The sequence below is a fragment of the Mastomys coucha genome, unplaced genomic scaffold (genome assembly GCF_008632895.1).
Source record: "Mastomys coucha isolate ucsf_1 unplaced genomic scaffold, UCSF_Mcou_1 pScaffold16, whole genome shotgun sequence".
NCBI classification, from domain to species: domain Eukaryota; kingdom Metazoa; phylum Chordata; class Mammalia; order Rodentia; family Muridae; genus Mastomys; species Mastomys coucha.
In genome coordinates, this window is record NW_022196898.1 from 102,268,764 (window position 1) to 102,295,972 (window position 27,209).

General features: G+C 41.6%; 1 protein-coding gene across 12 annotated transcripts in view; it reads left to right on the forward strand.

The window, feature by feature from the left end:
• The window catches only part of Erich3 (glutamate rich 3), a 117,563-nt gene extending 90,797 nt beyond the window's left edge, over positions 1-26,766 (forward strand). For all 12 annotated transcript variants that reach the window (XM_031375941.1, XM_031375937.1, XM_031375938.1 and 9 more), the window contains 3 exons: positions 6,944-7,357; positions 15,978-16,100; positions 21,296-26,766. In XM_031375941.1, coding sequence (XP_031231801.1) covers positions 6,944-7,357; positions 15,978-16,100; positions 21,296-23,805 — 3,047 coding nt within the window. In that variant the 3' untranslated portion in view covers positions 23,806-26,766. The remainder of the gene's footprint in view (positions 1-6,943; positions 7,358-15,977; positions 16,101-21,295) is intronic.
• Positions 26,767-27,209: the final 443 nt, after the last annotated feature.

A 27,209-nucleotide genomic window follows, 5' to 3' on the forward strand; every position in this document is an offset into this window, starting at 1 on the left:
TGCATGTGTATGTGTATATGCATGTGCATGTGTATGTGCATGTGTATGTGTATATGCATGTGTATGTGCATGTGTATGTGTATATTCATGTGCATGTGTATGTGTATGTGTATATCCATGTGCATGTGTATGTGTATATGCATGTGTATGTGCATGTGCATATATTCACAAAGAGAAGGATGCAGGAAGGGCTTGTCTTTTCTTCAAAGGAAAAGCTTTGATTATTCGCACCATAACCACTGAATAACTGAGGGATGGGAAACTTACATGCCAGCTGCCACTTGCCTGTCACTAACTGGAAAAGCATCCTGGGGAGGCAGTGCCATAGCTCGTGAGCTGATTCCCGTTTTGTAGGATTCTTTTATGTGCAGAGTCCCACACTAAATATGCTGCAAGAACTACCTCATTTACCCCAAACAACCTTAAAAGCAATTATATTCCCCTTTATCTACATTTCACAATACATAAGCTTGCAAATAGTGAAATTAAATAATCCCCAAACCAGCACATAGCCAGAAAGAACTGCAATTCAGTTCTAATTATAACCAAACCTCAAAAACTATACTTTGTAGAAAACATACATTTTCAAATCCAAAAAATATCCATGTACCTAAAATTTGAACAACCTTTCAACCCAATGAAAAGAATTTGTTTTCTTCCTGGGCTTCTACAGCTCAGGGGCCTTTTGAATTTTCACTCCCTCTCTTTTCTTGTTTAGCCTGTTTTTTTTTTTTTTTGTACAAAAGAGAAGTAAAAACGATCAGTTTCTAAGTTTTCCTAGGTTGACCTTTGTCCCTCTCCATGCCTAAGCTTTGTAAGTTCTCCTCTTAGTGATGCAACTTACTGGGGCAGCCTGAGCTAAGTTTGTAAGCCCTATCCTGTAGTGGGTCACTTTTCAGACACTGCCATGTATTAAGCTTTGTTTCTGAAATTAGCCAAACTAATAACAAACCAAACCATGCTAAGGAAGCCAGGATGTGGTGGTGTTTTGCTTTGTTCTCACAGAGATAGTATCATAAGATTGTTTGTAAAATGACTTCCAAAGAACTTCGAGTACCCTTGTGATCTCTGATTAATTCATGATATGTGTGGTTCTTAGTATACTAATTGAAATAGTTATGTAGAATTCCTGTTATTACATAGAGGCAAAATATGCAATGTTTTAGGTATGGTCATAGTCATTTCATGAATGCTAGAAAATTCATGAGGCAGAATTGAACTGGCAAACTATTAGTTCTCATTTCAATAATGGAATTTTCCAAGAATCCTTTCAAAGACATCTTTGCATTCTGGGTGTGCACGTACATTGCCACCTCGACAGTGCTCTGAAATATAATCTCACTGCTTGTCTGTTCCCAGGAGGTCTCCTGTCTCCTGACCCTTTATTTTAATCATGTTCCTTTGTGATGCTCAACAGTATGCCTGTTAGTATGAGAAGGACAAGAGTTAGCGATTTTATCTGGCTAGTACATAGCATTTATTAAAAATGACAATATCATGGTGGATTTCATGGAAAATGCAGCGTTTCACCCATGAATGTGTGAGAAGCATAGCTTGGGTGGGCATTGAATCCCAGACACCCGCTCATCCCTTTTATTGACATGATTAAGAAGCTTGCTGTTCATATTTGGATGTGTTTCATTTGAACCTGCCTACACCTGTTTCCAGGGGCAGACAATTGCCCAGACTGTCAGTCACTCTCATGGCAAGTCAGCCCTGTTTACACTGCCAGCTAGCGATTGCACTAGAGCACTTTGATGAACACAGTTTTGTGGCCTGTGAGTGATGAAGAATAGCCAACTCCGAGAGGACCCTGCTCCAGGAATGGTGTGTGCAGCTTCTTGCCATTTAAAAGGAATGACAGCTCTGGTCTCTGCATTTGTGCTTGCAACCCTGGACACTAATTTACCAGCAGGAGATGTGTTGTCAAAGATGGATGCTGTAGTTCTGATGGGAAAACACTGTGTGACTAGGAATACACTTTTCACGGGCACTTTGGTTAATAATGCCTACAAAGAGGTAAAGGCTAAGAAATTCCTCATGAATGGGAAGGGAGGGCCCATCCAAGAGAGGCTGGAGGTCAAGAGACAGACAGTGTTGGTCCTCAGACTGCTAAGAGAGCCAGACTGGAAGCATCTTTTTTCTTCTAAGAAAGCATTCGTTTGTGTATTTTTCAATCTGATGAAGTATATGTCACAGACCTAAAGATCTCAGAGTCACAAAAACAATTCATTTTACTTGACACCAAGAGTTCTACCAGTTTTGGATTTTACTTACTTGAATATATTTTTTTAGGGTTTCATATGTTCATACTATGTATTTTGATCATATTGGTTTGACTGTGTATGAACTTGAAGAGAAGCACATGGCCAGGCCCCCTTCTGTATTGACATTGCATTTGGCATGCTGTCATGTGCTGAGTTTGCAATGTTTTGTGCTCATAATTGGATGATGGAAAGCCATAAGGAGATCACCCATGATGTATGGAAAGACTTTATGTGTAATTTTTGCATAGTTCTTTTTTTGTTTGTTCTTATTTTATATGTTTGGGTGTTTGTCCATATGTATGTAAGTACATGGTGCATGTGATTGGTGCCTGTGGAGACCAGAAAAGGCTTTGGATGCCCTGTAGCTGGAGTTATAGTCACTACCAAGTGGGTGCTGAGAGCAAGACTCCAAAGCCCCTCGAGAACAGCAAGTGCTTCTGTCTGCTGCGCCATCTCTCCGGTTGCAGTCAGTCATTTCTTAATAACATGGTTCCTGGAGTAGGAAGTCACAGATTAAAAAAAAATGGTCAAATTCACCATTGATTAGTTTACACAAAATATCATCAAATTAATCCTTTCTTTATAGTTTTGACTTTTCAAGGCCTGATCTCACTATGTTTCTTAGGCTAGCCTTGAACTTGAGATCAGAGATCACTTTGTCTCAGCCTCTCACATGCTGGGAATGAAAGCATGCGTCACAGCACCTGGCTTCACTGCATTCCTGAACCTGTATGGTACAAGCAGTAATTCTGTGACTTAGTACAGTTCCAAAGGAAGGTTGATTGATCAGATCAATATAACCATACATAAAAATATATGTGGAACAGTGTGACTTGTGATTGTTCTAATCTCAATTTTGTATTCACTATGATACTTAGCAAGTTCATCTAGACAGTATAAAGGTGGCTACACACCCTTGGGCCCTTTCTTCCTGTTGTAGCTGCATTGTCAGCATATATGTCCTTATAAGGTAATATATACATTTATTTCACTGGTGGATTGAAATATTTCAATGAGTGATAAATATTTTTTGGTGATCATATACCTGCTTTTAACACAAATGATTGGCTCATTTATTAGTTTAATTTGTATTTCAACATTTTAAAGTCTCTATTCATTCTTGAACAGTGGGTCTCAACATGTAGATCATTTTACCTACAGGCATGAGGTATCCTGCATGTCAGATATTCATATTATGATTTATAGCAGTAGCAAAAATACAGTTATGAAGTAGCCATGAAAATAATTTTATGAGCTTCACCAAACAAGAGGAAATGTATTAAAGGGTTGCAGCATTAGGAAGGTTAAGAATCACTGTTCTAGAATGTTCATTGAGTATCAATGACTTGACTCATTAGGTCTTGTCTGTCGAGAGTTCACCTGAACCCTGATACCTGGTATGAGACATAACAGCTCACAAATTCATAAGTATATAGGAATGTAGTATGATATATGTATGTACTCATATGTCCTGGACACAGATGAAGAAAATAAAAACGTGTCACTCATGAAGTCTTCTTAAATTTAGTAATAAGCAAGATGCCATTAGTATCATAGCTGAAAGAGCTGTGGGCTTTAGTGGGTTGGGCCCCATGAGCTTGATATAAAGTTTTAATCAAAATGAATTAAGATATCTTAGATTCTAGCTTAAACAACAACAAACAGAACAAGGTAAAACCAGGACTATGAGGAACTGGTGGGTTTTAAAGCATGCTGCATACCTAAGAGTGGGGATTGTTGAAAAGCCAGCCAGCTCTTGTCCCTGGTTTGGACAGACCATGCAGGTGATGATGGTAAGGAGAGTGAAGAAGGCAGCAACCCTTTCTGAGAGGTCTTCATGGCACTGCTAGGGACGTGAACAAACAGCAGATAAACAGGGCAGTTATCCATCTCTTTTGCAAAGGAGAGCCAACAGACAGTCACCCAAGAGCATGCACTCTATCCAGAAGCCAAGGCACAGCTTTCTTTTCTTTGCAGAATCTTTCATGATACATGGGATGCTCTCAGCATTTATGGGTGGGTGGGCCCATGTAGTTGGTCAATATTGTTAATGACACAGAAAAAGGAGAGAGAGTGATTGAATGAATGTCTAGGGGAAAGCAATGATGCTGCTAGGGACTGGAGACAGTGGGGAACATGCAGTTGGCTTTGGCAGAGCCTCAGGCACTGACGATACAGCATTTCCTGGCAAAGGAGACCAAGAACGGAGTCTCTAAGCCACAGGACTGGCGTTGGGGAGACTTTGTGGGACAAACAGTCTGGCAGGAGACTGTTGCTTTACTATCTGTCTCCAATAGCCTTTTTGTTCTAATGACAGACAGTTTCAAATATGTCCTCAAGATTGCTTTATATGAATATTTTTATATAAAGTTTGGTTTGTTTCTAAAAGAAAAAAAATACAACTCATGGTGGAGATCCCATTGCACAATCCTGAAGCTTTTCCTCTACGCCTTGTGTTACCCCAGGATCTGTATAGAAATGGGAACAAGGAGCAAGAGTGAGTGTAAGTTACATCAGGAGATTAGGGACACATTTGGAAATGGAAATAAGTTTGTATTAGATATCAGGTCACTTGCCACTTTGAGGCCTCTCAGTTCCCCTTCTTTCTTTACTGACCTTACTCAAAATGGAATCATGATGAGTTGTCAGCCTTTTGAAATAAGATAATATACCTAATAGAAGCTACTAAAGAAAGATAGAGGGGGTAGCTATTTATTATCATGTGAACAACTCACAGAGCCTGAAGTGGGAATCATCCTGCCGATAGATATTCAGTCAGTACATGCAGTTCTGGGGTCTCTGAGGCAGCTAAGGATCACGTCTCAGTTCACAATGCATCAGGTAGAGCCATCCGTGGAACCACTAATATGTACAAATTGTTCCTCTTTAAAATTGTGTGAAGCATTTACAAGAGCTGCTGAGTATAGAATCGAAATTTCTAGATTGGTACAAATAAGAGAGGTCGGTCCCCTTGAATTCTGGGCACTTTACGGAAAGACAGTGGGTGCAGATGTAGAAGGAAGAGCAGGGAGCCACTGGTCCAGATGAGGGCTCTCCCATGGTATTGGGATGAGATGAATGGCACTTAAAAGGCCTGGAGCTTAAAGAAACAGCTCCTAGTGAGCCTCACTTATGCCTTCTCTGGAGTCTCCATGGCTGTACTTAGAATGTTAAAATGAGCCATTGGGAGCTGACCGAGCAAGAGGGACAGGAGGAAGAGGGAGGAAAGACTGGTGTTTTTATTTAGTTTTCATCCTTGCTCCACATGAGGGCATAGCCGTCTGTGTAGCTGTCACGTAGTGATAGAAGAATCAGCAGGTGAACTGGAAAGCGAAGAAGCTCTGGGACTCACTTGACAGTCTAGACTAGTGCATGGTCCCTGATAACTCACTGAGGGAAAGTATAAAATGATTTTAAGTTTGGAGCAATTGTTTTAGAAAGCAAACACTAACTTTGCATTTCTCTTGCCTGAAGCAGTGTAATATAAGCAGGGACTTTTACACAGCGCCTCTTCCTTATATAGATTCAACATGTGTGTTGAACCTTGGGAGATTCCAAAAGCCTTGTTGGGTTTCAGTGCAAGCCATTTTGGACTACTATATGTTTCTTATATCTATCTGTGGCTCCATCTGGGAGTCCAGCTTGGGCCTGGTTTTGCTCTGTGGCTTGCCTTCTGGTTTCTGACCCATCTTCTTCATTGCTTTGGGCCCCAGGAATTTCTACACCCTTGGGCATAAAACGCCCAGAGAAACCAAGGAGTTTATTTCCTCCCAGGGTTGCCCACAGCCAGCATCTCACTGGTTCCAAGTGTGAAAACCCAGCTTCCTCTTACTTTTGCTATTTCCTTTTAGGGACAACTCTCACTTCTGAAGTTCCCGTGGTTTTAGCCAAGCTGTCCCTTGGGTTTTAGCCCAGCTATTTGGTGGACTCTCTCCCATCTTTGTCTGGCTTAATTCCCCTAAGATTTTCTCCCGGAGCTTGCACTCCATGTCTTCTTCTCAGGCAGCTTCCTTTTAAAATTGTGCTTATAGGGACTCTAAAAAGGGGGTATCTACGGACCCTAAAACCACGAACACCTACCTACTTTTTAGGTGCAGAGATAGTACCCAGACACCAGAGCCTTCTAGGATGGTAGGTTTTAAAGTAGATAAAATAATTGAAATTACTGATGTGACAAACCAGAAGAAGAAAAAAAAATGTGTTCTTATAAAAAAACAAACCATTATTCAAAATTTCCAGTAACAAAAATATGTACAGTCATTCTAGAGGTTCACAGAGATAAGTTAAACCTGGAGTTGGTTTTCAGTTAAATGTGGTTTATTAAGATCTTCCATTGTTCATAAGCTGGATGTGAGGTACATACTTGTAGTAGTATCACTTAGGAGGTAGAACCTGGGACATGTGGAGAGTATATAATGAGACTCCATGTCAAAATAAACAAAACAAAGCAACAGAGACCCCATACATAAAAACAAACCAGAATAAAACAAAAGACCTTGGTGGTTTTCAGATCAGTTTTTTTCTTTTATTATGATAATAATATAGAATGTATTGAGAAAGCGAACAATTTCCCCTAACATTTGTTAAAGGTTTAATATGGTTATTTCAATCTAGTTCCATGTCAGCTGATAAATTCAGGATATAACAAAGATGTTATCATTTTTTTGTTTTTGCAGATGTTAAAACCATGTCATCAATCTCATCTAGAAGTCACCCCTACTCTAGCGAAAGTGAAGATGAGTCTACGGAGGTGGGTGGGGAAGCTGACTCTAGCAGTGAAAGGGTGAGTTCCAGAAGTTCCTCTTCTCAGGATCTGCGGAAAAACGATGGCCCAGGAAAACCACACTTTCAAGCCAAGGAGTACTTGGAAACTGAGATAGAAGAGCAAGAAATCACGAAACTAGATGGGGATAAAGGACCTTGGTTGACCAAGCTCAGCGGTATGCATGTTACTGAGGGAAAACCAACTAAGGGAACCCAAGCTTTATCAGAGAGTGAACTCAAGGAGTCCAGGTGGGCAGCTTCTTCAGAAGTGAGGGATAAGAGTCAGCTCCAGAAGGAAGGAGGCCTCCCTGGGGTGGAAGAAGAGGGTAAGTATAGCCCATGAGGTGACATGCTGCTGGACCTGTGCATGGAAGCTGATTTGGTCATTGCTATTGCCAGAGCAATCAGCTGGATGATTCTGGAAGGATTCTATATTTCCCTTTCTTCTTGTCACAGAATTACACATGTATTTTCAGCTTGCTGTTTCCCTTCTATTGCATTTTAAAAATCATTTCATCATTCTTAGCCTGTTTCCTATTTTCTGTAAATTCCTTCCTATGGTAATTCTATCTTGAGAATCAAATAAAGCACAATGCATGTGTGAAGTCAAAGATATGCCTGGCTTCTTAGAGATTGAAACTAACATCGCTCTTTGTTCTGAGTCATGTATACATTTGTATGTGCATAGCTCACATGGATGGTGCTCAGCATGTCTTATGCATGGTTGCACATTGGATATGAACTCACCTCACCGCATCTCATAAGCACTGCCATCTCTGCTCTCAAGGGGAAGCAGCTATTTCTTAAGAGGGTTACATTGCTGAGAACTGTATAGCCAAAGGTATTCTATGTGGTTCCAGAGTTTCTGGAGACTTCTATTGTCTCCCTGTCACTGTAACTTAGATTCGACAAAAATATGAAAATTCTCCAAGATATTTCAGTCTTCATTCTCAAATATTCCCTGACTCTGAGCTCTTTCACCATCCTGGGGTTTCCAGGGAATGTGGGCAGGTCCTATTTGAAGGTCCTACTTGCTGCTCTCACCTCTGAGAAGCAAACAAGGGACTGAGCTGAGTGTGTAGGTAGATGAACTATACCTGCCTGACAGCTGTTCTCAAAGAGCACTCTGAACTCTACCAGACCTCCAGGCTCTGCTCTTCCCTAGTCGCCCTTCCCCCTGACAAAGTTGCAGCCATTCTTTTGGGTTCCACGATAAATTTATCTCATATTTTAATATTATAAAGTCCAGCTATTTTTTTGTTTAAGAAACTTTGAGTCCTATTAATTGCTATACTTTTTAGTTCTTCAAAAGTAGCAATAGCATGTACCGAAGAGTTATCTTCCTGCTGAACTGTTAATGTAATCTTGTAGTGTATCATGGTAGCATAGTCAAAACAACTGTGTAAGGGAAGCTCCTACCAGAACATGTTAAGAACATGTTAAGAACATGTTAAGAACATGTTAAGAACATGTTAAGAAGGTTCAATGAGACGGCTAGGGTCATTAACTATAGATAAAATCAGACAGAGAAAGGGGAGCAGGATATAATGAAATCACATTGTAATCTCAAGATCTTTTATAAAAGGAAAGCAAGGTTTCATGAGGACTGTGCTAAGGCTAGATTCAAGTTTAAAGGCAGGACACAAGACAAGGTGCTCTGGATTGGTGATCGACGCAGGGACATGACCTGCAAGTAAGCCTGCAAAACTAGGTAGTATAAACCAAAAATGGATTTTATATTTTTAAATGATCCAAAAGACCAGAGGAATTTAGTTTCTTAGGCTTATCAATCTAGGCCCTCAAATTATTCTACAAGGAGTACTGACATTTCAAAAGGATTTGCCTTATGCAAATTAAAATTTCTATTAAAATATTCTTGAAACACTTTGATAAAAATAATTAAAATCTTTGATCTTGGATTTAGTCATTATATTCTGGTATAGTATAACAGATCTAGGAAATTTAGTGGGTTACTAACACAGAAGGCTGACCTGTGGGCTGAGGGCACAGCTTAGTGGTGTAGAGCTTGCCCAGCGCATGGACCCGGATTTGAGCTCCAGCATTGGAAAAACACACAGATGAAACATTGATTTTTGTCATTATTTTAATTTCAGAAAATGATATTTATCTCTTAAATTAGCATGCAAAGCATTAGAAATCATTATAATATTTGCATGTGCAGTTCTCCCCCCCCCCCCCACATCCTGGATCCTTTCTTCCTTTTTCTGCCCAAGCCCATTCCACACTTCAATGGCACACAAGTTCTATAGCAGCTTGCTCAAATCTCCCTTTACCTTTGGGGTTTTATGAACTATGTCTACACTCACACTTGTGTATACTCTTAAGTTTATTGCTTTACTGCAATTCAAACAAAGTATATATGTGGACTATTTTATAGGATCATATTTGTTTTGAAAGTTCTCTTAGTGATAAATAACTCACATATATTTAGAAGAATGAGTGTCTGGGACTAAGGGCAGTGGTTTGAGGAAAACCCATTGTGGCTGCACTGGAGTTGGAGAATCTTATCACTAAGCAGATCTGCACTCTCAGGGAATCCAGAGCCACCCTAGAGACTGTTCCCATTCTGTGGCCCACAGTACAGTCGCATATTGTAAATATCAGCAAGGTTGTAGAGACACTATATTTCTTAAGATAAGCAGAAGGCCACCTCATACTTAGATATTCATAATGTGGGTAAAATATACACTTAATGTCAAGTTATTGTGTGTATAAACAACATATATGTGTATATGTATGTATATATATTTTTATGTTGCTGCTGTGTGTAGATATATACATACACGTATGTGTAAGTAATACATCTCTCTTTCAAGGACAGTATAAATATATTTCATATTAATGTAACATATAGGAACATAATATATTTAAATAAATATTTCATCTAACTTTAATATTATTGTTATAATAATATACTGTTATGATAAAGTCTAACAGACTAGACATAACTCCTAAGAGAACAAGCTTACTATGCAATGCTTCTTAAGATGAAAATCAGAACCCTGTAGAGTTAAAAACAACATAAAGGATGGCTTGCATTGCTTCTGGACGCTTGAGGAGAATTCAGTCTCTTTGCTCCTCCAGTTTCCCACCTAACTTGGGTCAACCTCCTACCAGCTTCATTTCAAATTCTGCTGTCTCTAAGTCTGTCTTCCCTCAAATTTTCTTTACCCTAGTCATGCCTCCTCTATCTCCTGCCCCTCTGCCCTGTCTCATAAGTGCACATGGGTGCACACACAGACTCCTCAAACCAAGGCTCTTTACCACGTTTGTAGTGCCCTGTCTCCTAAGTGCACATGGGTGCACACACAGACTCCTCAATCCAAGGCTCTTTACCACGTTTGCAGTGCTAAGTGATACTCATAGGCTTGCAGGATAAGGACATGGCTTTTTAAGCAGGGGACACTATTCAATGTCTTAAACATTTCAAACAAATTAAGCATGCATGAATCACTGGACATGGTCAATAAGGAGCCAAAAGTAGAACTTAGAGTAAATAACTCATCCTATAAACACCATGTATCAAAATATATGACAGAACAGGTCAAGTTTTTTGAAATATTGGAAGCATAAGTTTTTACCTGTATTTCTATAAGTAGATAAATAGATGATTTTTGAAAAGTAGAGTTCTATAAAATGGATTGTAATAGGCTGATGAATAAAGTAACTGATGTTGAGCATATTAGTAGATTCTATTCCTCATGTTTTAGAAATGGTAAGTATATTTATCATTTTCTCAATATAGTAGTAAATATTTTTTACTTGATATCTCTAATTTCACAGATGTTTTGTTATCTTTTTACTAATATAGGCTTGTCACTAGATGGCAAGGGATAAGCTTTTATCATTGTTAAGCTTTAAAACATGAGCTAAATTTAATTTTAGTATTTATTTTTCATTAATTTCTATATAATGTACATGGAATAACATCTATAAAGAAAGAAAGAAAGTTTAAATATTTTTTCATGCATTTGTTAAATGCAAAATTACTTTCAATGTTTAGCCAATTTTTAAATATTCAAACTGACATTTTATATTTAATTGTCATATTTTATAAATTTAGAAAGTACTTATAAAGTATAATCTGCCATTTGTTTCAATGTGTCAGCACAATCACTCCTCTGTGGCCTTGATTAGTCACTCTGGGGTTTCCACTTCCCTACTGTTGAATTCTTATATGTATTTTTTTCATTTCATTATGATAGATTTTAAATACTCACTATGATTAGCATTACTTTATTGTTTGATTACCCAATTTATTTCAAATTCACAAATGTTTCCTTAGGATAAGTTATATGAAGTATAATACCTGGATGAAAAGTTGCAGATTTTTCATAGGTCTTGATAAACTTTTTTTCTCACTTCCAAACAGTTGGCTTAAAGTTTAACTATTACAGGGAGGAGGGCAGGGTGAGAGTAAAAGCTTACCCGGCCTGGCTTCCTCTCTTCCTCATATGTGTAGCTCTGGCGAACAAAACACTCATGGTTCTAGAAAATTTATAGAGATCTATTTGCAGATTGTGAACCTAAAGTAGGGAAAGAGTTCTTTTCTGTTAGTTACAATACAAAAGGCTTATAGAGGTAAGTCCTGGTGTGTGTGTGTGTGTGTATGTGTGTGTGTGGTATGCTGGAGACTGAGTTGGTCATCCATCAATGACTGCAATGCTCCATCTTCAGCTTCATTTTGTATTTTTATGTGTAGATTAAGAATGACTAAAGTAAGAATTGGTTTGTTGTTATGTGCGCAGGATTACAACAGGCCTGAATGGAAGACAAATCCTCTGAGCTGAGGTCTAAGTATAAAGCCTAAACACATGTAGAAGAATTCAATGTCTGTTCCAGTAGATTCCTTCTGCCAATGTGCACTAGGCATGTGCTTTCAGTCAAATCCTGTTCCTGGTGTGAATATCATGAAGTCCATGACTATACAAAGTTTACAATGAGGGAGGAAATACGTTTAACAAATTGAAAGTAAGCATGATGGGTTATCTGGGTGCACAGACCTGAGGAAGCAGAGTGATTATCTGGGGGATGCCTTTGGAGGGCTGGCCTCTCTGTAAATAGTACATTTGAACAGAGGGCATGATGCAGGGAAGAGGTCATGAGGCAGGGCAGAGGGCATGAGGAAGGGGAGAGGGCATGAGGAAGAGTAGAGGTCATGAGGCAGAGCAGAGGGCATGGGACAGGGCAGAGGGCATGAGGAAGGGCAGAGGGCATGGGGCAGGACAGGGGACAGGAGGCAGGGTAGAAGTCATGGGGCAGGGCAGGGGGCATGAGGCAGAGCATAGGGCATGAGGAAGGGTAGAGGTCATGAGGCAGAGCAGAGGGCATGGGGCAGGGCAGGGGGCAGGAGGCAGGGTAGAGGTCATGGGGCAGAGCAGAGGGCATGGGGCAGGACAGGGGGCATGGTGCAGGACAGGGGGCAGGAGGCAGGGTAGAGGTCATGGGGCAGGGCAGGGGACAGGAGGCAGGGCAGGGGGCAGCCAATCTATCACCTGCAGGAGATCTGAAGGACGGCTAGGAGGCCACCTGGGCTGGGAGGTACTACTGACAGTTTGGAGAGGAAGCTGGTTTAATGGATTTGAGTAAAAAGGCAGAGAAACAGGGACACAGACAGAGGTAAGGCAGACTTATAGATCACTGTGAAGTACTTATTCTGCCATATGAAATATTTTCACTGGAAATTTTAGAGTGGACCAGTGACGTGATCAGAAAGTTTAAGAAAAATGATTCTCTCAGTAGGGGGATAGAATTTGTCCTTGAACAGCTGTGGCCTCGAGTTTGTAATTAATTCTGGGTTCTGTGGGCCATGCTTCAATGTCAAAGGTAACACCAGAACATCTTCACTGTGGAGGCACATGATGTTAGTTACGAGTTTTGTGGTGGTGAGTCTCTGAGACGATAATTGATTATCTACAATGATCAAGACACAAAGATACTCTCCAAGGTGACTGGGCTGAAACTGAACTTCAATATGTCTTTACTCTGTTTCCATGGATTTTGATGGTTTAAGGGTTTTAGATAAAACCATTGGCATCATTTTCTTCTGCTGTTGGGCTCCTCAGTATTCTCAGTATGCCTTAAGGTGGGGCCAGTTCATTTTGTTTCTCTAGCACAGGAGAAGGAAGGAATTGGCAGCATTCAAGAGGAGGCTAAGCAGAACAGTCTGGAGAATACCAGTGAGATCAATCGGTGATATGAGCTCTTGTGCCTGGGCTTCCCTCTTCACTGTGTTTCAAATCAGGAAGAATGTAAAGGACTGTACTTTGAAAGTTTCAGGTTTTCTCTTGAACCCCAGGCATCTTGTCTATCCAGAGGTTGCACAATCCACAGAATTTGTTAGACAAGAGCACTAGGGAAAAACACAAGGATCTCTCTGTGTGATTTCCCACAAGAGAGGAGGAGAGGATGCACAGAAGTGTAAGAGCTGCTCCCAGACGCCTGCTTCCATTGGTGGTGGAGCTGTAGGGAAACGAGAACATTGTCCTTCACAATGGCAGTAGGTGATCGAAGGTCTGAGCAGGGCTGGAGCCTCTGGAGCAGAATGGCCTCCCTGCCAAGAGACCCAGAGCCAGTCTCCTCTTTCTTTTCATGTAGCTCTGGGGCCCTCAATTTAGAAATGATAACTACTTTAGCATGACACATCTAAGATGAAGTTCCTACCAGAAGCTGAGGGCATTGAACTGAGACAAGCTACTTAAGCTCGACAGCACTTCCCCTGGGGAGGTCAGGATACTGGCCAGGTGGTAACTTCAGGCCTGACTCACTAGAAGACAGCCTCACCATTGACTTGGAGTGAGTTGTAGTGGTGAGATGAATATATGGCTTCTAAAACTACTTTTTTGTTCCAGTGGCTGCTATTTAACTGTTGTTTCTTATTATTGTTATATAATTATTATTAATTATATTGCTATTAGCCATATTTCTTTAACATTTTTAGTTAACATACACTACAATGATTTAATTACAACATTCACATCCATATATAATGCACTTGTTTTTTCTGGTTCAACTATAACCTGCCCCCTCCTCCTCATTCCCTTCTTGGTTCCCTTCCTCCCTCACAAACACCCCTCCTACATAATGCCTCACCCATGACAGGATCTTTTCTGCTTTTTCTATCCCTCAAGACTTTTTGGTTCCATTCCAAGCCACCACCCACTTTCCTATGTACACACAAAAGTGAGTTTGCATCTAGAGCCCACATGTAGTATTTGTCCATTGGAGTTTGGCTTTTTTTCAGTAAAACAAAAACAAAAACAGCCCCATTTCCTTGCAGATTTTGGTACTTAAGATAGACCCAGATGTCTGGTGATAACTACAAAAATTTAGCCTTGTTCAGCAGCTGTTGATTCAACCTCTGTTCTCGGCCCTAACATCTTGGTGATTGCCATCATTCAGTCAACTGAACTGTTACTGCAAATCCCCAAACCACTGCTTACTTAAGTCTTAAATACATTGCGTTACGATGGCATTATTATAATAGAAAAGTGATATGTGAGTTTTGTATTCTCCATTTGTTAATGCCTCAAAGCTGCCTCAAAAACACATCCAACTCTAATGGAGTTGTCACGAGGTAAAGAGGTCTCCAAACTGTTGTGTTGTATGTTAATGTTTCAGCTTGAATACTGGACATATGAAGAAACCTAATGCTCAAAGAAAAATGTAAAAAATATTCCTGAACTATATGACATTCCTCTTTTTGTTTCCACATTTGTATTAAGATCAATAGTCAATTCATTGTTTTACCCACTGAGATCTACAGTATTTCTTCCCAAATTATTAGCTACGTCTCAGAAACTTATTTTAAACTAGTCAAGAGTTAGAGATGGCATTATAGCTCTTTTTTTCCCCTCAAAGCATAGTCCTTGGACCATGATGTTAGAAGGTGGGGAAGAGAAGGAAAAGAAAGGGGACAGGCACAGAAATGGAGGAGCAGACTGGAGATTGAACCAGAAGGCAGATCTCAGTCTCATGTTATTGAGTGAGTTAACCACAAGGTGATGTATAGACATGGGCGTTATGATGTAAGAGGCACAGGTCTTTAGATAGCCAGCAGTGAGGAAGACAGAATTGTCAGACACTAAAAACAAATGTAATTGACTTTACATTTGGTTAACAATGTTGGCTTGGGCTTAGGTGGTAAAACATGCAGAATGCTTACTATCAACCCTGTCAAGCAGCAGTAGATATTGCTATCAAGTACACAGAAGCATTTGTTAGTACAGGGAAGCCCAGCATGCTCTCTATACAGCACTTCATTCAATCCTCCTGATACCTTTGATTCCATATCTTGTTTTGACAGATAGGTAAACCAAAGAAACAGCATGGAACTTGAACCTGGACCTCTGTTCTTCATAGGTCTGTGGTAGTAATCAGTATCGTAGAAAAGAAATTTGTATAGGAGTGTATACTGTCATACTGATAGGAATTCCATGGCAGCCTCTTGTGGCTTCTGTTCATATTGGGTGAGCACTGGGTCAAATCATCATATCCACTAATGGATGAAATGCTCCAGGTGTGGTAAGCAGGAGTAGGGTTAGCTGTCTAAAGGGGCAGTAATTATTGGTGTCATAAAATAGAGAACACACATTTCTAGAAAGCAAAAAGCATCTTGGTTGCTTCTTCACTCATGTCATCATCGCATGTGCACTCGGCGACTTGCTGCATTGGCTGTTGTCTTACTTTAATGGAAGTTTTTCTTTGCATGTGTCTCCTCCCTTCATGACTGACTATGGTGTGCTGTGTTTTCCTCTAAAAAAGAATCAGCTTGGAAGTTGTTTGATCTCTATTTTTAGAAACAAGTCACATTTTCATGTGAATCAGTTTAAATTAAATTGATCCTACTTGCTTGAATGATGTGAAATGCCAGTGTTCCCATGGCCTTTCTTATGCTTTTTGATATTTTATGTGCTCTCCAATCAGTTGGACAGATAGCAGGTGAAGTCCAGGAACCTGGCCACTGCTGCTCTAACACTGCTCCTGGACGTAGCCCCACAGATGATGGGGTGACACCCATGAGGAAACCAGAAATCAACCTGGGCAAAGGTAAGGGCTGGCCGTTACCGCATGAAGATCCTTAGGAATTCTCCACAGGTGCTATCCCGTCTGTCTTTCATCTTCAAGTCCTTGTTTTTTTCATTTGCCCTTTATAATTAATTTTATTCTCTTCTAATGAGTATGGGAGATGATGTCATGAATTGGTCCAGAGTCCTGAAAAGGAGCTTTGAAACTGACATTAGCTACAAATGCTGTGTTTTTAAAAATACATTGATGCTTAAGATAAAAAACAAAAATAAAATCCCTGGTGCTAATTTTCAGATTAGTCACATGTTATCACCGTATTCTCCATTAACTGACCAAGCAGGTGGATTTCCTTTAGCTAACAAGGTAATGGACATTAAGAGCTCTAGTAGGCCATACTTTACAAGGGTTCATGTAAATTTTTCAGTCTTTTCAGAATTAGGGAAGAATTCAGTGCTGTCGTTGTATAATGGGACTGATATCTCTTTAGGATTGCCACCTAAGCATCAAATCAATGAACATGACTCACACATCTGGTCAATGTCCTTTGCCTGTGATTAATGATGTTTCAAAATCACTCTGGTTTGAATGTATGTGTGTATGGGAACTCATACTATTCACCACATCATCCCATCTCCAGTGTTTAATGCAAGTTATCAAGCATGATGAGACAGCTTCATGGATGCTGCAGAAGGTACATGAGAGTCTTCCTTGCTCCTTGGGCAGCATGAAAGGGTCAGGTAACATTTGCAGTATGTGGAGTCACAGGAGAGTAAACCTGAACTATTGGAGTGGACATCCCTTTAGAGGAATTCTGGTGAACCTCCCAAACACACAATATAGACAAGGATGTTCTTGAGGAGGCTGGGCTCCAAGAAGAAAGTCTAGTTCATCAAAGGCCGTGGGAAGAAAGAGGGGGGAGTCATGAGGCTCTTAAAGCCAGATGCAGTATGTCCACTTCACACAAACAACTGTGGATTGCCACAAGAATTTTGCCAGCTGAATATGGACACTACCATTTTATAGACAAGAAAATGAAAGTTTAGAGAGGTGCCATTTGCTAGGTTCATGTAACTAGTAGACATAAGAAATACATGTGCACTAGGCCTATCTGACCCCCTCCTCTAGGCACATGCTCAGGCACAGATCCAGTGGACCTGTTGATGAATATTGCTCTGTAAAATGCTTCCTCAAAGCTCATGAGATTGCCATGAAAACTAATCTTTTTACTCACTGTTATCTCTGTGGAAGGCTTCAATTACCCACTCTCTTGTGCTTTGGGAATGTTCTGTTTGACTTCTCTCTGCTGGTATGTTCATATAATAGCTCAGCTGGGTGTCATTAGCACATTTTCTCCCAGAATTTAGACAGTATATTATTATGTAGTGACTAGGCAATTTTATTCTCCTGTTTTCATGAATGCTCTTTAATTAATCCATAAATTTAGAGGGCAGGTTTAAAAACCAGATGACTTTATTTAAGTGTTTCCATAACTGACTTTTCAATAACATTTTATGCAGGAATTTGAACAGTAACAGATAAACTAAGAAGAAACTTGACATCCTGGAGTGTTCACCATTGTGCCAACATAGTTGTGTTCTAAATCAGTCATAGTCCATAGTGAAATAAAAATGGACTACATCTTTTTTTCAGGTGACTTTGCTATATGCCATCTGTGCAGACAGTTTGGCTCTACATATCTCTTCCAGAGCTCTTATGTACAGTTTTGGAAATTGCCAGTTGAATGCCATATGAGTAGATGCCTCATAAAAGCCAACCTTAGCTTCATTGACAGACCTGGATTATTAAAATTTTACATCTTTGTAAAAATATAAAAATATATTTCTAAATATAAATTTTAAGGGAATGTCATGTCAGCTCTTTTTGCCTGCCATCTAAGTGGTTTGTAGGACTACTTGGCAAAAGACTGAGGCAGACAACAAAAGGATGTGTTTGAAGAAGTGGTGGAGTATCAACATTGTAGGGTGTGTGGAGGGGAAGGGGAAAGATAAGAACAGGGCTTTGGTTTCTCTTAGGTTGTCACTAGCAGTACTATAGATAACATAGTTACTAAAAAGTACAAGCAAGGTCAAGCTGAGAAAGTAAAGGACTTATTATCAAACATGGTGATCCGAGTTCCATCCCTGGAATCTACACAGTGGGGGAAGAGAACTATTGGAGCGGACACCCCTTTAGAGGAATTCCGGTGAACCTCCCAAACACACAATATAGACAAGGATGTTCTTGAGGAGGCTGGGCTCCAAGAAGAAAGTCTAATTCATCCACAGTGTGCACTGTGGTATGCAAACAATCACTCCTCACACATACACTAAACAAACACAAACATGTTGAGAATACAAATGAGCAAAGAAAATAAGGAAGATATGTTTGCATAAGTTTGCATGATATAGTGGAAGAATAATTTATTATAATTCATAGGATCTATACATGCGTTCTTTTGTGTGTATATGTACATGTATATGTATATGTCTGTCTGTCTTGTGTAATTTTCTATTACTGTGACAAAACACCATGACCAAGTGTATTAGTCAGGGTTTCCTAAAGTAACAGAATGTATAAAATTTATCTCTCTATATATATAGAAAGAGGATTTATTAGAATGATCTTTAGACTGTGCTCCAGCTAATTCAATAATGATTGTTCAGCTCAACAATCCCATCCAGTCTTTATCAGATGCTTGAATTTTGAAGAAGTAGGCTCCAGTGCCAATGAAGAAATGGACCTGCTAGAGAGGGCAAGAAAACAAGCAAAGAGAGAGCTTCCTTCTTTCATGTCCTTTATGTAGGCTATCAGTAGAAGGTATGGCCAGATTAAAAGTGGATTTTCCCACCTCAAAGATCTGGATTGCAAGTGAGTCTCCCTCTTTAAAATGATTTAATTAAAAAGTTCCTCATGGGTGTGTACAGTGCTTTGCATTTTATATTAATTTTTGGTGCAGTCAAGTTGACAACCAAGAATAGACATCACACCAAGGTAACTTATCAAAGAAAATGGTTTAATTTTGCATTATGGTTTGAGAGGACTGGAACATATGATGGCTGAACACGGGCCACCCAGTGCTCACATCTTGATGTGCAAGGAGGAGGCACAGAGAGAATACTGAGAGTGGCTAGTCTTTTGAAATTTCAAAGCTCACTAAACAAACACAAAAGTGGCATACCTCCTCCAACAAAGCCACACTCTACTCTTTCTAAAACAGTTCCTTCAACCAGATACCAAGTATTCAAATATATGAGCCTATGGTGGGGGGCATTCTCATTCATCCTACCAAATTCTAATTCCTTGTCCCCATAGGCCTGTAGCCACTTCATAATGCCATAATGCATAACTAACTTAATCCTACTTCAAGAGTCCCTATAGTGCCTTCTGATCCTCAAGGCAATGTCTTAATTCTAAACCTCTGTAAAATAAAAAACCCTAAATCAATGCTTATAATACACAATGGCACAGAACATATATTACTATTGAAGAGTGGAAGAAATGGGGCATAGGGAGGAAATCCCAAACCCAAACTCCACACCTCCTAATCCTTCCCAAGCAGTTCCAACAAGTACTCAAACCACATGACTGAATAATCAAATACATGAACTTTGGGGATTCATTCTCATCCAAACCACCACGATGCCCACGTTGGTGTGTGTGTGTGTGTGTGTGTGTGTGTGTGTGTACCTGCATGTGTGAGTGAATGTCCATGTGTGTATATAGGTCAGAGGTCACCCTTGGTTGTCATTTCTAAAGCATTGTTCATCTTGTTTCATTTGTTGTTGTGTTTGGTTTGTTTCGAGACTGATCTCTTACTGAACCTGGAGCTCTTCAATTAACATAGAGGGAACAGGCCAGCAATCCCCATGGCCCACTTACTCCCTGACCCCTAGCACAACATATCAGTGTGGACTACAGCACCTGGGCACAGCATGCCTTACTGAACAAACTGTCTTCCCAGTCCTAACTTTAGTTTGTAAATGAAAACTATTAGAGTAGCTGGACTGAAGGGATACCTCAGTAGGTAAAGACACCTCCTGTGCTAAGTCTTATGACTGAATTCTACCCCTGTAACACACAGGAAGGGGGAACAAGGGAACTGATTTCCACAGAGGTGCCCTGTGACCTCGTTAGGTGTTGCTGTGGACACGCACACATCAGACAGAAACACAACCATACATCAGATTTAACATTTAATAAATCACTAAGGTAATGGACACAGCGAGACACTGCCTTGGAACCTCTACCTCTCTGAGTCTCCAGTTAGAAATTTGCTGTCACTCACTTTCACATGTCCTGCGTGCATCATTCAGAAGGACACATGACCTGCTAAATACTCAGAAACCCAGCGGCCTTTAAAGATATAGCAGACCTGTAGACCCTGATTCTCCAGGGAGTCTTGCATCAGAATTCATGAAATGCTTCAGCAGTGTTGTAGAAGTGTTGTTAATGCTGTACACTGTCCCACACCAAATGTCTACTCTTACGCTGTGGGTCTGTTTTGACAAATGTAATCAATTTCCAAGCATAAATGACATGTAACCTGACACGGAATACAAACTGGCATCTCTACTGAAATGCCATACCTCAACAATAAAGATTTTTGATGACTGAATCTAACCAGAGATGCTTTACCATATTGGGGTACTATGTGATGTAATTGCTACCTCTGGACTATGGCTCTGGATCTAAATGTCTACTAAAGTAGACACACTCTTGACCTTGAGGGGGCTATGAGTTTTAAGACACCTAAATACTTTTCTGCCTATTGTAAAATGTTTTTTCAAATGTTAATATTTGAAATGAAAGTATAGTATGTTGTACATTTTACATGTGAGATAATTTATTGATAATAAGATATAAGAGTATTGGAGAAAGTTGTGTTTGCTCTCTTCAACATGGGTAATGTTCAAATTTTATATTAATGTGTCCACTAAATTTGTAAGCATTTCTTTTCATAATGAAGGAAAGGCGTTTTCCAATCATGGTCCATGTTAGTTAACAAAGTCTTATCAACTGAAGAAATGTTTGATATATACTTTAGTGTCCCCTTGATGACATATAAAATCTCATATATATCCTATAAAATTGTATATTTTATTTTCTGCTTTGATCTAAATGACCTGTTTCTCTCTCTCTCTCTCTCTTTTTCTCTCTCTCTCTCTCTCTCTCTCTCTCTCTCTCTCTCTCTCTCTTGGCACCAAATGGAAATCTAGTGGTAGAGGAAAGAGCAGCCATTGGCTCACATGAGCAACCAGAGCAAGCTGCACAAAAGATGAGCAGAGTGAAGGAAGAAGCCATGAAGGAAGACGACTCTTCCCAGCCTGAGGATACTGATGCCTATGTGGGAGTGAGGGAGGAAGCAGGGATGGTAGAAGATGGTACCTGCTGTCCCCAGGATGCTGATGTGGATGGGGGACTGAAGGAGGAAGCAGGGATGGAGGAAGATGGTACTTGCCGTCCCCAGGATGCCGATGTGGATGGGGGACTGAGGGAGGAAGCAGGGATGGAGGAAGATGGTACCTGCTGTCCTCAGGATGCCGACGTGGATGGGGGACTGAGGGAGGAAGCAGGGATGGAGGAAGATGGTACCTGCTGTCCTCAGAATGCCGACGTGGATGGGGGACTGAGGGAGGAAGCAGGAATGGAGGAAGATGGTACCTGGCATGTCCAGGTTGCTGACATGGATATGGGATTGCGTGGGAAAGCAGGGATTTCAGAGGTTCCGTTAAGGGAGAGGAGCCCTACCGGAGATCTACTGCCATCAGCAGAACAGTGTAGAGAGAAAGGGGAGTGCCATCTGAGCATAGCTAGTGAGGCAGAGGCAGGCACAGAAGGAAGTAGCAGGCATGGGGAGGAGCATTTGATTCCCACCCAAAAGGTAGTAGCAGAAGGCTCTGTGTTTCTAAGTGTAGAGCAGGCTGCAGAAAGGCAGAGGGATGAGGACCCGGACATCCAGGCCTTACTGCAGACAGGAATGGAGAAAGGAAGAGCAGTTTCTGAAAGGGGGCGAGAATTGGAGAAGGCAGCGTTCACAGACAGCACAGGGCTCAGCTCAGAGACTCCTGGGGAAGCAGCAGTTCTGGAAGAAGCAGGCACTTCTGAAGTGAAGGAGGCTGAGAGGGAGGTAGGCTCTCCCAAACCAGATGGTGACCAAGGTGAAGAGAGAGTTCTTAAAAAGCTAGAGGTCATGGGGCCTGTGGAGGACACGGGGCCAGAGAGAAAGGATGGTTCTGAAGAGAGAGTACTTGGAGGAGAGAGAGCAGCAACGGAGAGGAAGGAATTTCTGGAAGCAGAAGCTCCCTTCAGCTCCTCAACAGAAGCTCCAGCAAGCCCCAGGGAGGTTTTCAGGGGCAACCATGAGGAACTCTGTAAGGAAGGCACAACAAGGGAGGGAGTCAAAGCTGACACAGAATCCGCCAGGGAACAGGATCTGCCAGCAGTGTTCCCTGGGGAAATAGCAGCAGCTGGAGACAAGGAGGGAGTTGAGAGGCCCACGCCACCTCTGAGGGAAATTGGATCTGAAGGAGAAGAGGAGACAGGGGCCAAGGTGCTGAAGACAGAAGGCTTATTAAGAGAGCAAAAGGCTAAAGGGGAAGAGGGCACAGTGAGGGAAGTGGGTTTTGAGGAAGAGAGCCGTACATCCTGCCATGAGATGGAGGCTGATGCAGCGGACGCAGAAGCCATGGGGGCAACTGAGTTGGGGGAGGTTACGAAGCTTCTAGAAGATCCCCCCAAAGAAAGAACCATTGCCTTGTTTGAAGCAACACCTCAGTTTGAGAAATCATCAAAAGAGAGTGACGCCACAACCACAGAACACAAAGGAGGAGAAGAGCTGCCAGGCCAGGACAGCAAGACTCTGTGGTATCCAGGGAGGGGCCTCAGCCGTGACGGAGAAGGGCTCTTAGGAGCTCCTGGACCTGAGCCAGCAGACAAAGCGCAGGGACCAGCCAGAGGGGAAGAGTGGTTTGCCAAGGAGCTGGACAGCCGTGTGGGGCCAGAGAGGCTGGAGGAAGATGGGCCTTTGCAAGTACAAGGAGGGGCCATCATGAGAATGACCCAGGGAAATCTTCCTGAGGAAAGGCTCACCAGGGCAGTGGTGGTCTGTAGAGAAGCCGAGGGTGAGAAGCTTCAGGGGGAATGGAGCAAGGATAAAGAGTGCTCTCCAGGGACAGTGACTGAAAGTCTGACAGGGCAGAACTGGACCATGGGAGACAGGACAGTTGAGGCTGAGGAGAATCCGCAGGGAGGAGGAGTCAGGGAAACAATTGCAGAGCAGAGGGAGGAGTCCACAAAATCAAAGTCAGCGGATGGGATCCCTGTGTTCTCCTCCTCTGCAGATGTTCAAAAGGAAACCTGGGACAGGGCAGGTGAGGCTCCAGGAGGAACAGCAGCTGAAGAAAGGACAGTGACCGAGGACATGACGCCAAGAACGGAGAAGGTAGCAGTGGTGGAGGAAGTGACATCAGCAGGGGCTATAGTGGAGATGGGACAGGAACAGGCTCCTGAAGTGCAGGACTCAAAGGCAGGGGAGGACAGAGAGTCAGGAGGAGAGAAGGCTTCTGAGCGCGCAGGTACAGGTACTGCTGCGGAAGAGACAGGAGCTGCAAGGAAGGAGGAGGAACATCAATTAGCTGAAGAGTTCAGAGGGTCAGTGTCTCAGACAGAGACCGCTTGGCAGAGTGTGTCTAGAGGCAGCACCTCCAAGGAAACTCGATTTTTCTAGAACTCAGGAGAAGCATCTGAAGAGACTGCAAGGAGAACTTGAGAAGGCCGGTGTTCCCTTGAGTACAGCTGAGTAGGAGGTCCCGTGACGGCTGGTGAGATCCAGTCTGGTGTGTTTCCAGGACATCTAGAAGCTTGCATGGGTCTGTGACGCAGGCTTCACTGATGTCTCCTATGTTCTTATGTGCTCTTCATTTCCGTGCTGCTTAGCCCCAAGCTGGCCTGAGGAGTCTGGTGGACTTGGGGAGGCACTAAAGGATGCAGAGGAGGCTGACCAGCTCTCTGTGTGGCCCTTTACTCATATCCCATCTTTGTAAGTGGGGTTTTCTGAAGTGAGGTCTGTATGTCTGTCTCACAAGGCTCAAGGACAAAATACAGAATATAGAGAGAAGTTGGACATTGAGGAGCTCGGGGCAGAGAAAGAATATGACCAAAATATATTGTATAAGAATTTTAAAAGCATACAGACAAGAATGTGCCCTCAGCTACAGAGCCCGGAAATAAAGGGTTAAAAGTCACTTTAGAACTCTCCACGTTAGCTTTCTTTCATACACATAAACTCTGCACCCTCCACTCCTCCCAGATCACCACAAGCACGTTGGTTCTTGAAGGATGGGATGAAGCATGTCTGTGGCCATTTCATCTTGTAATGCCTCTATGCTTCTATCTCTGATGTCCTACACAGTTTAATAAATGTCTGTTTCCATGCACAGATTACAAATGCTATCCATATTTAATATACAGTGTTTAAAATACCTAACTTTTGAATGGTGTTAGTAAACACCAAAGTATATTTATTTTACAGAGTCAGTTGTTTCCAAGATATCACCACATCGATAGCACATACTTACTCTTATTTTGAGTGATTTGATCATCAGTGCTATCTTTCCCTCCCCAGAATATTGTGAAACTGTCATGGTTAAAGTCAGAGACTGGGAACAGACTGAGGCAGGTTCTTCGCCGGGAGTTCAGTTTCTTTTAACTCACTGCCGGCCTGAGCTGGTCTCAATTGTAGATACTCGTCAGTAGGTTAGTAACCATGGTCAAATAGCTCAAGTGGATGTCCCTTCAAGGGAGCTATGGTCCCAAACAGAGAACTGGGGGGTGGTGGTACTGAGCATTCCACACAGTTAGTGTGGCTATATTTAAAGTAAAGTGATGATTTATTCAAACATTTGACTTTTACCAAAGATTACCAGAATGTGAGCCCTGATGGCTTGGTTTTGTTTAAATCACTTTTTATTTGTCAGTTACATATGACCCCCAATTTCATACATGGGGATTGTATGTTTAGCCACCTTGGAAACTCTCTGTCTCTTGGAAAGGTTGCCTCCTCTTATTTACACCTGGGGGTGGGGTGGGGAAGGTAATGTGGAAACCTTCCTGAAAAGGCTCTTTGTGTGTGTTTGAGTCCTGTTTTCTCTGGTGGAGTAGAAACGTGTGGCTCTCAGCATTTTGTCCTTGGGAGTATTATCTACCAGGCTGCTCAAATATAAATGAGATATGTATATAGTCTAGGTAAGTGAGAGAGAAGTGTGATGACCATAGCATAGGGGGAAGACATGGTCCATCACACACTCTAAGAAGACATGGTCTATCACACGCACTCTGGGAAAACGTAGTCTATCTTACATTCTCTGTACCTGATGTCATCCTGAAGATCAGCAGCCTACACTCCCTCCAGGGTTGTTATTTCAAACCTGAGTGACCCCACAGTAAGCCAGCAGTCACAATCACTCTCCAGATGGCCCCCAGATAACATTCCCTTGTTGAGTATCAGCTTGTCCTAAAGGGCTGGGTTTCCTTGAACACAGTCCAAGCTCCAAAGCTCACACTGTTGACCCCTTTTTAAAAGTAAGGAGATGAAAAATTTCCAAGACAGCAATTTCCCAGCCAGGAGGAGAAGCAACCTTTTACGGGGCACTTTTATGAGTGAACTCTTGCCCCATAAAAGCTTCAGATATATCTAGTTTTAAATGCATCAATATTTTAATTCTTTCTTGATTCTATTATGTAGCCAAAGTTGAGGAGTCATGTGGTCTGCCGTCTGCCTTGTGTTCCTATCGTCAAGGTGTCCTGTTGTTATAGATGGTTTTAATTTTGATGAACAATGGAGCTTTGTGATAATTACTGATAGGCAGAGCTGTACCCAGAGCAGACATATTGGCACAGAGAGCGGACAGATCATCTCATCAGGAATGCCAGCACATTGAGCTTAGCACCTGCTTCTTCTCATAATTAGAAACTGCATAGAGTTTGGGGAGAATGGGGTAGAAACTGCTGTTATAGGAAACCCTGGAGGTGATTCTAAAGTGTTCCACAGCCTGAACACTGCAGGTCATTGTCACAATTGAGATCTCATCTTGGTTACAAAGCAAATCACCGAAGCGCTGTCAAGCTCATCTCTGTCTCCAGGCCTTTCCTGATCCAAGTGTCTTCCTGGGTGATCGTCTGAAGGAGATGGTGGTCACCGTAAGATTGATGAACCCACCCTCCAGCTCATTTCAGTATGGTTGTGTGCAGTGCTTTTGGAAGACGTGCCCCTCCCCACTGAAGATCCATTTGATGGACTCCAACCTGAGCCTCCCCGCCCCGTGCTCTGGTCTGCGGGCTGGATCTCATCTGCCGTACATCTGGTTCCGTGTGTTACTCATCTGCATGACTGTGCCCTACACAGGATTTGCCCCTGGTGTTGCCCGCTACCACAGAGCACTTTAAAACACAGTACTGATAAGAAAGATTGCAAACTCCTTAATCACTTTGAAAAACGAGTTTTGTGTGATGTGTTAAATGGAAATTGCATTGGATTATTTTTATATTTAACACCTTCCATCAACCCAGCCTGTAGTGTAATTCTACAGTCTGCATGTGGGTTTAACTGTGAAATTCAGTGTTGTGATGTTTTGATTGAGTAAATTTTATCTCTGCAAATACTACACCAATAAAATTATGTTTAGCAAAACTGATTTCTTCACCATAGTTTATTCATTATTTAAAAAAAAGTAATCATTTGCAGGCTTGACAGGAGAGTTTTCTTTGGAAAAGAAGAGTTGACTTTTAAGATGTTTTGTATTATTTTCTTGTAGAATTTGAATGACAAGAACAGATAAAGGAGGGCAGCCTTACTGGGCTGTACTTTTAAGTGCATGGGTTTGCAGACTGCCTGCCTGCCTTCATCTGCATCTTCTAGATTCCTGGGATAATGCCAGAGAGGAGAGTTATTCTCACCACTTTATCTACAAGTGTGAACAGGAGGTCAGTGTAGTTAAGTGCCTGTCTGAAGTCATGGTCAATCTCAGGTCACATAACTTCTACCTTAGACTAGCTTTGGAAACACCAGACTTTATATCTAGGAAGATTCTAGACTAGGACACTAAGTGTTGGTCTCCACATGTTTCTGTTGAA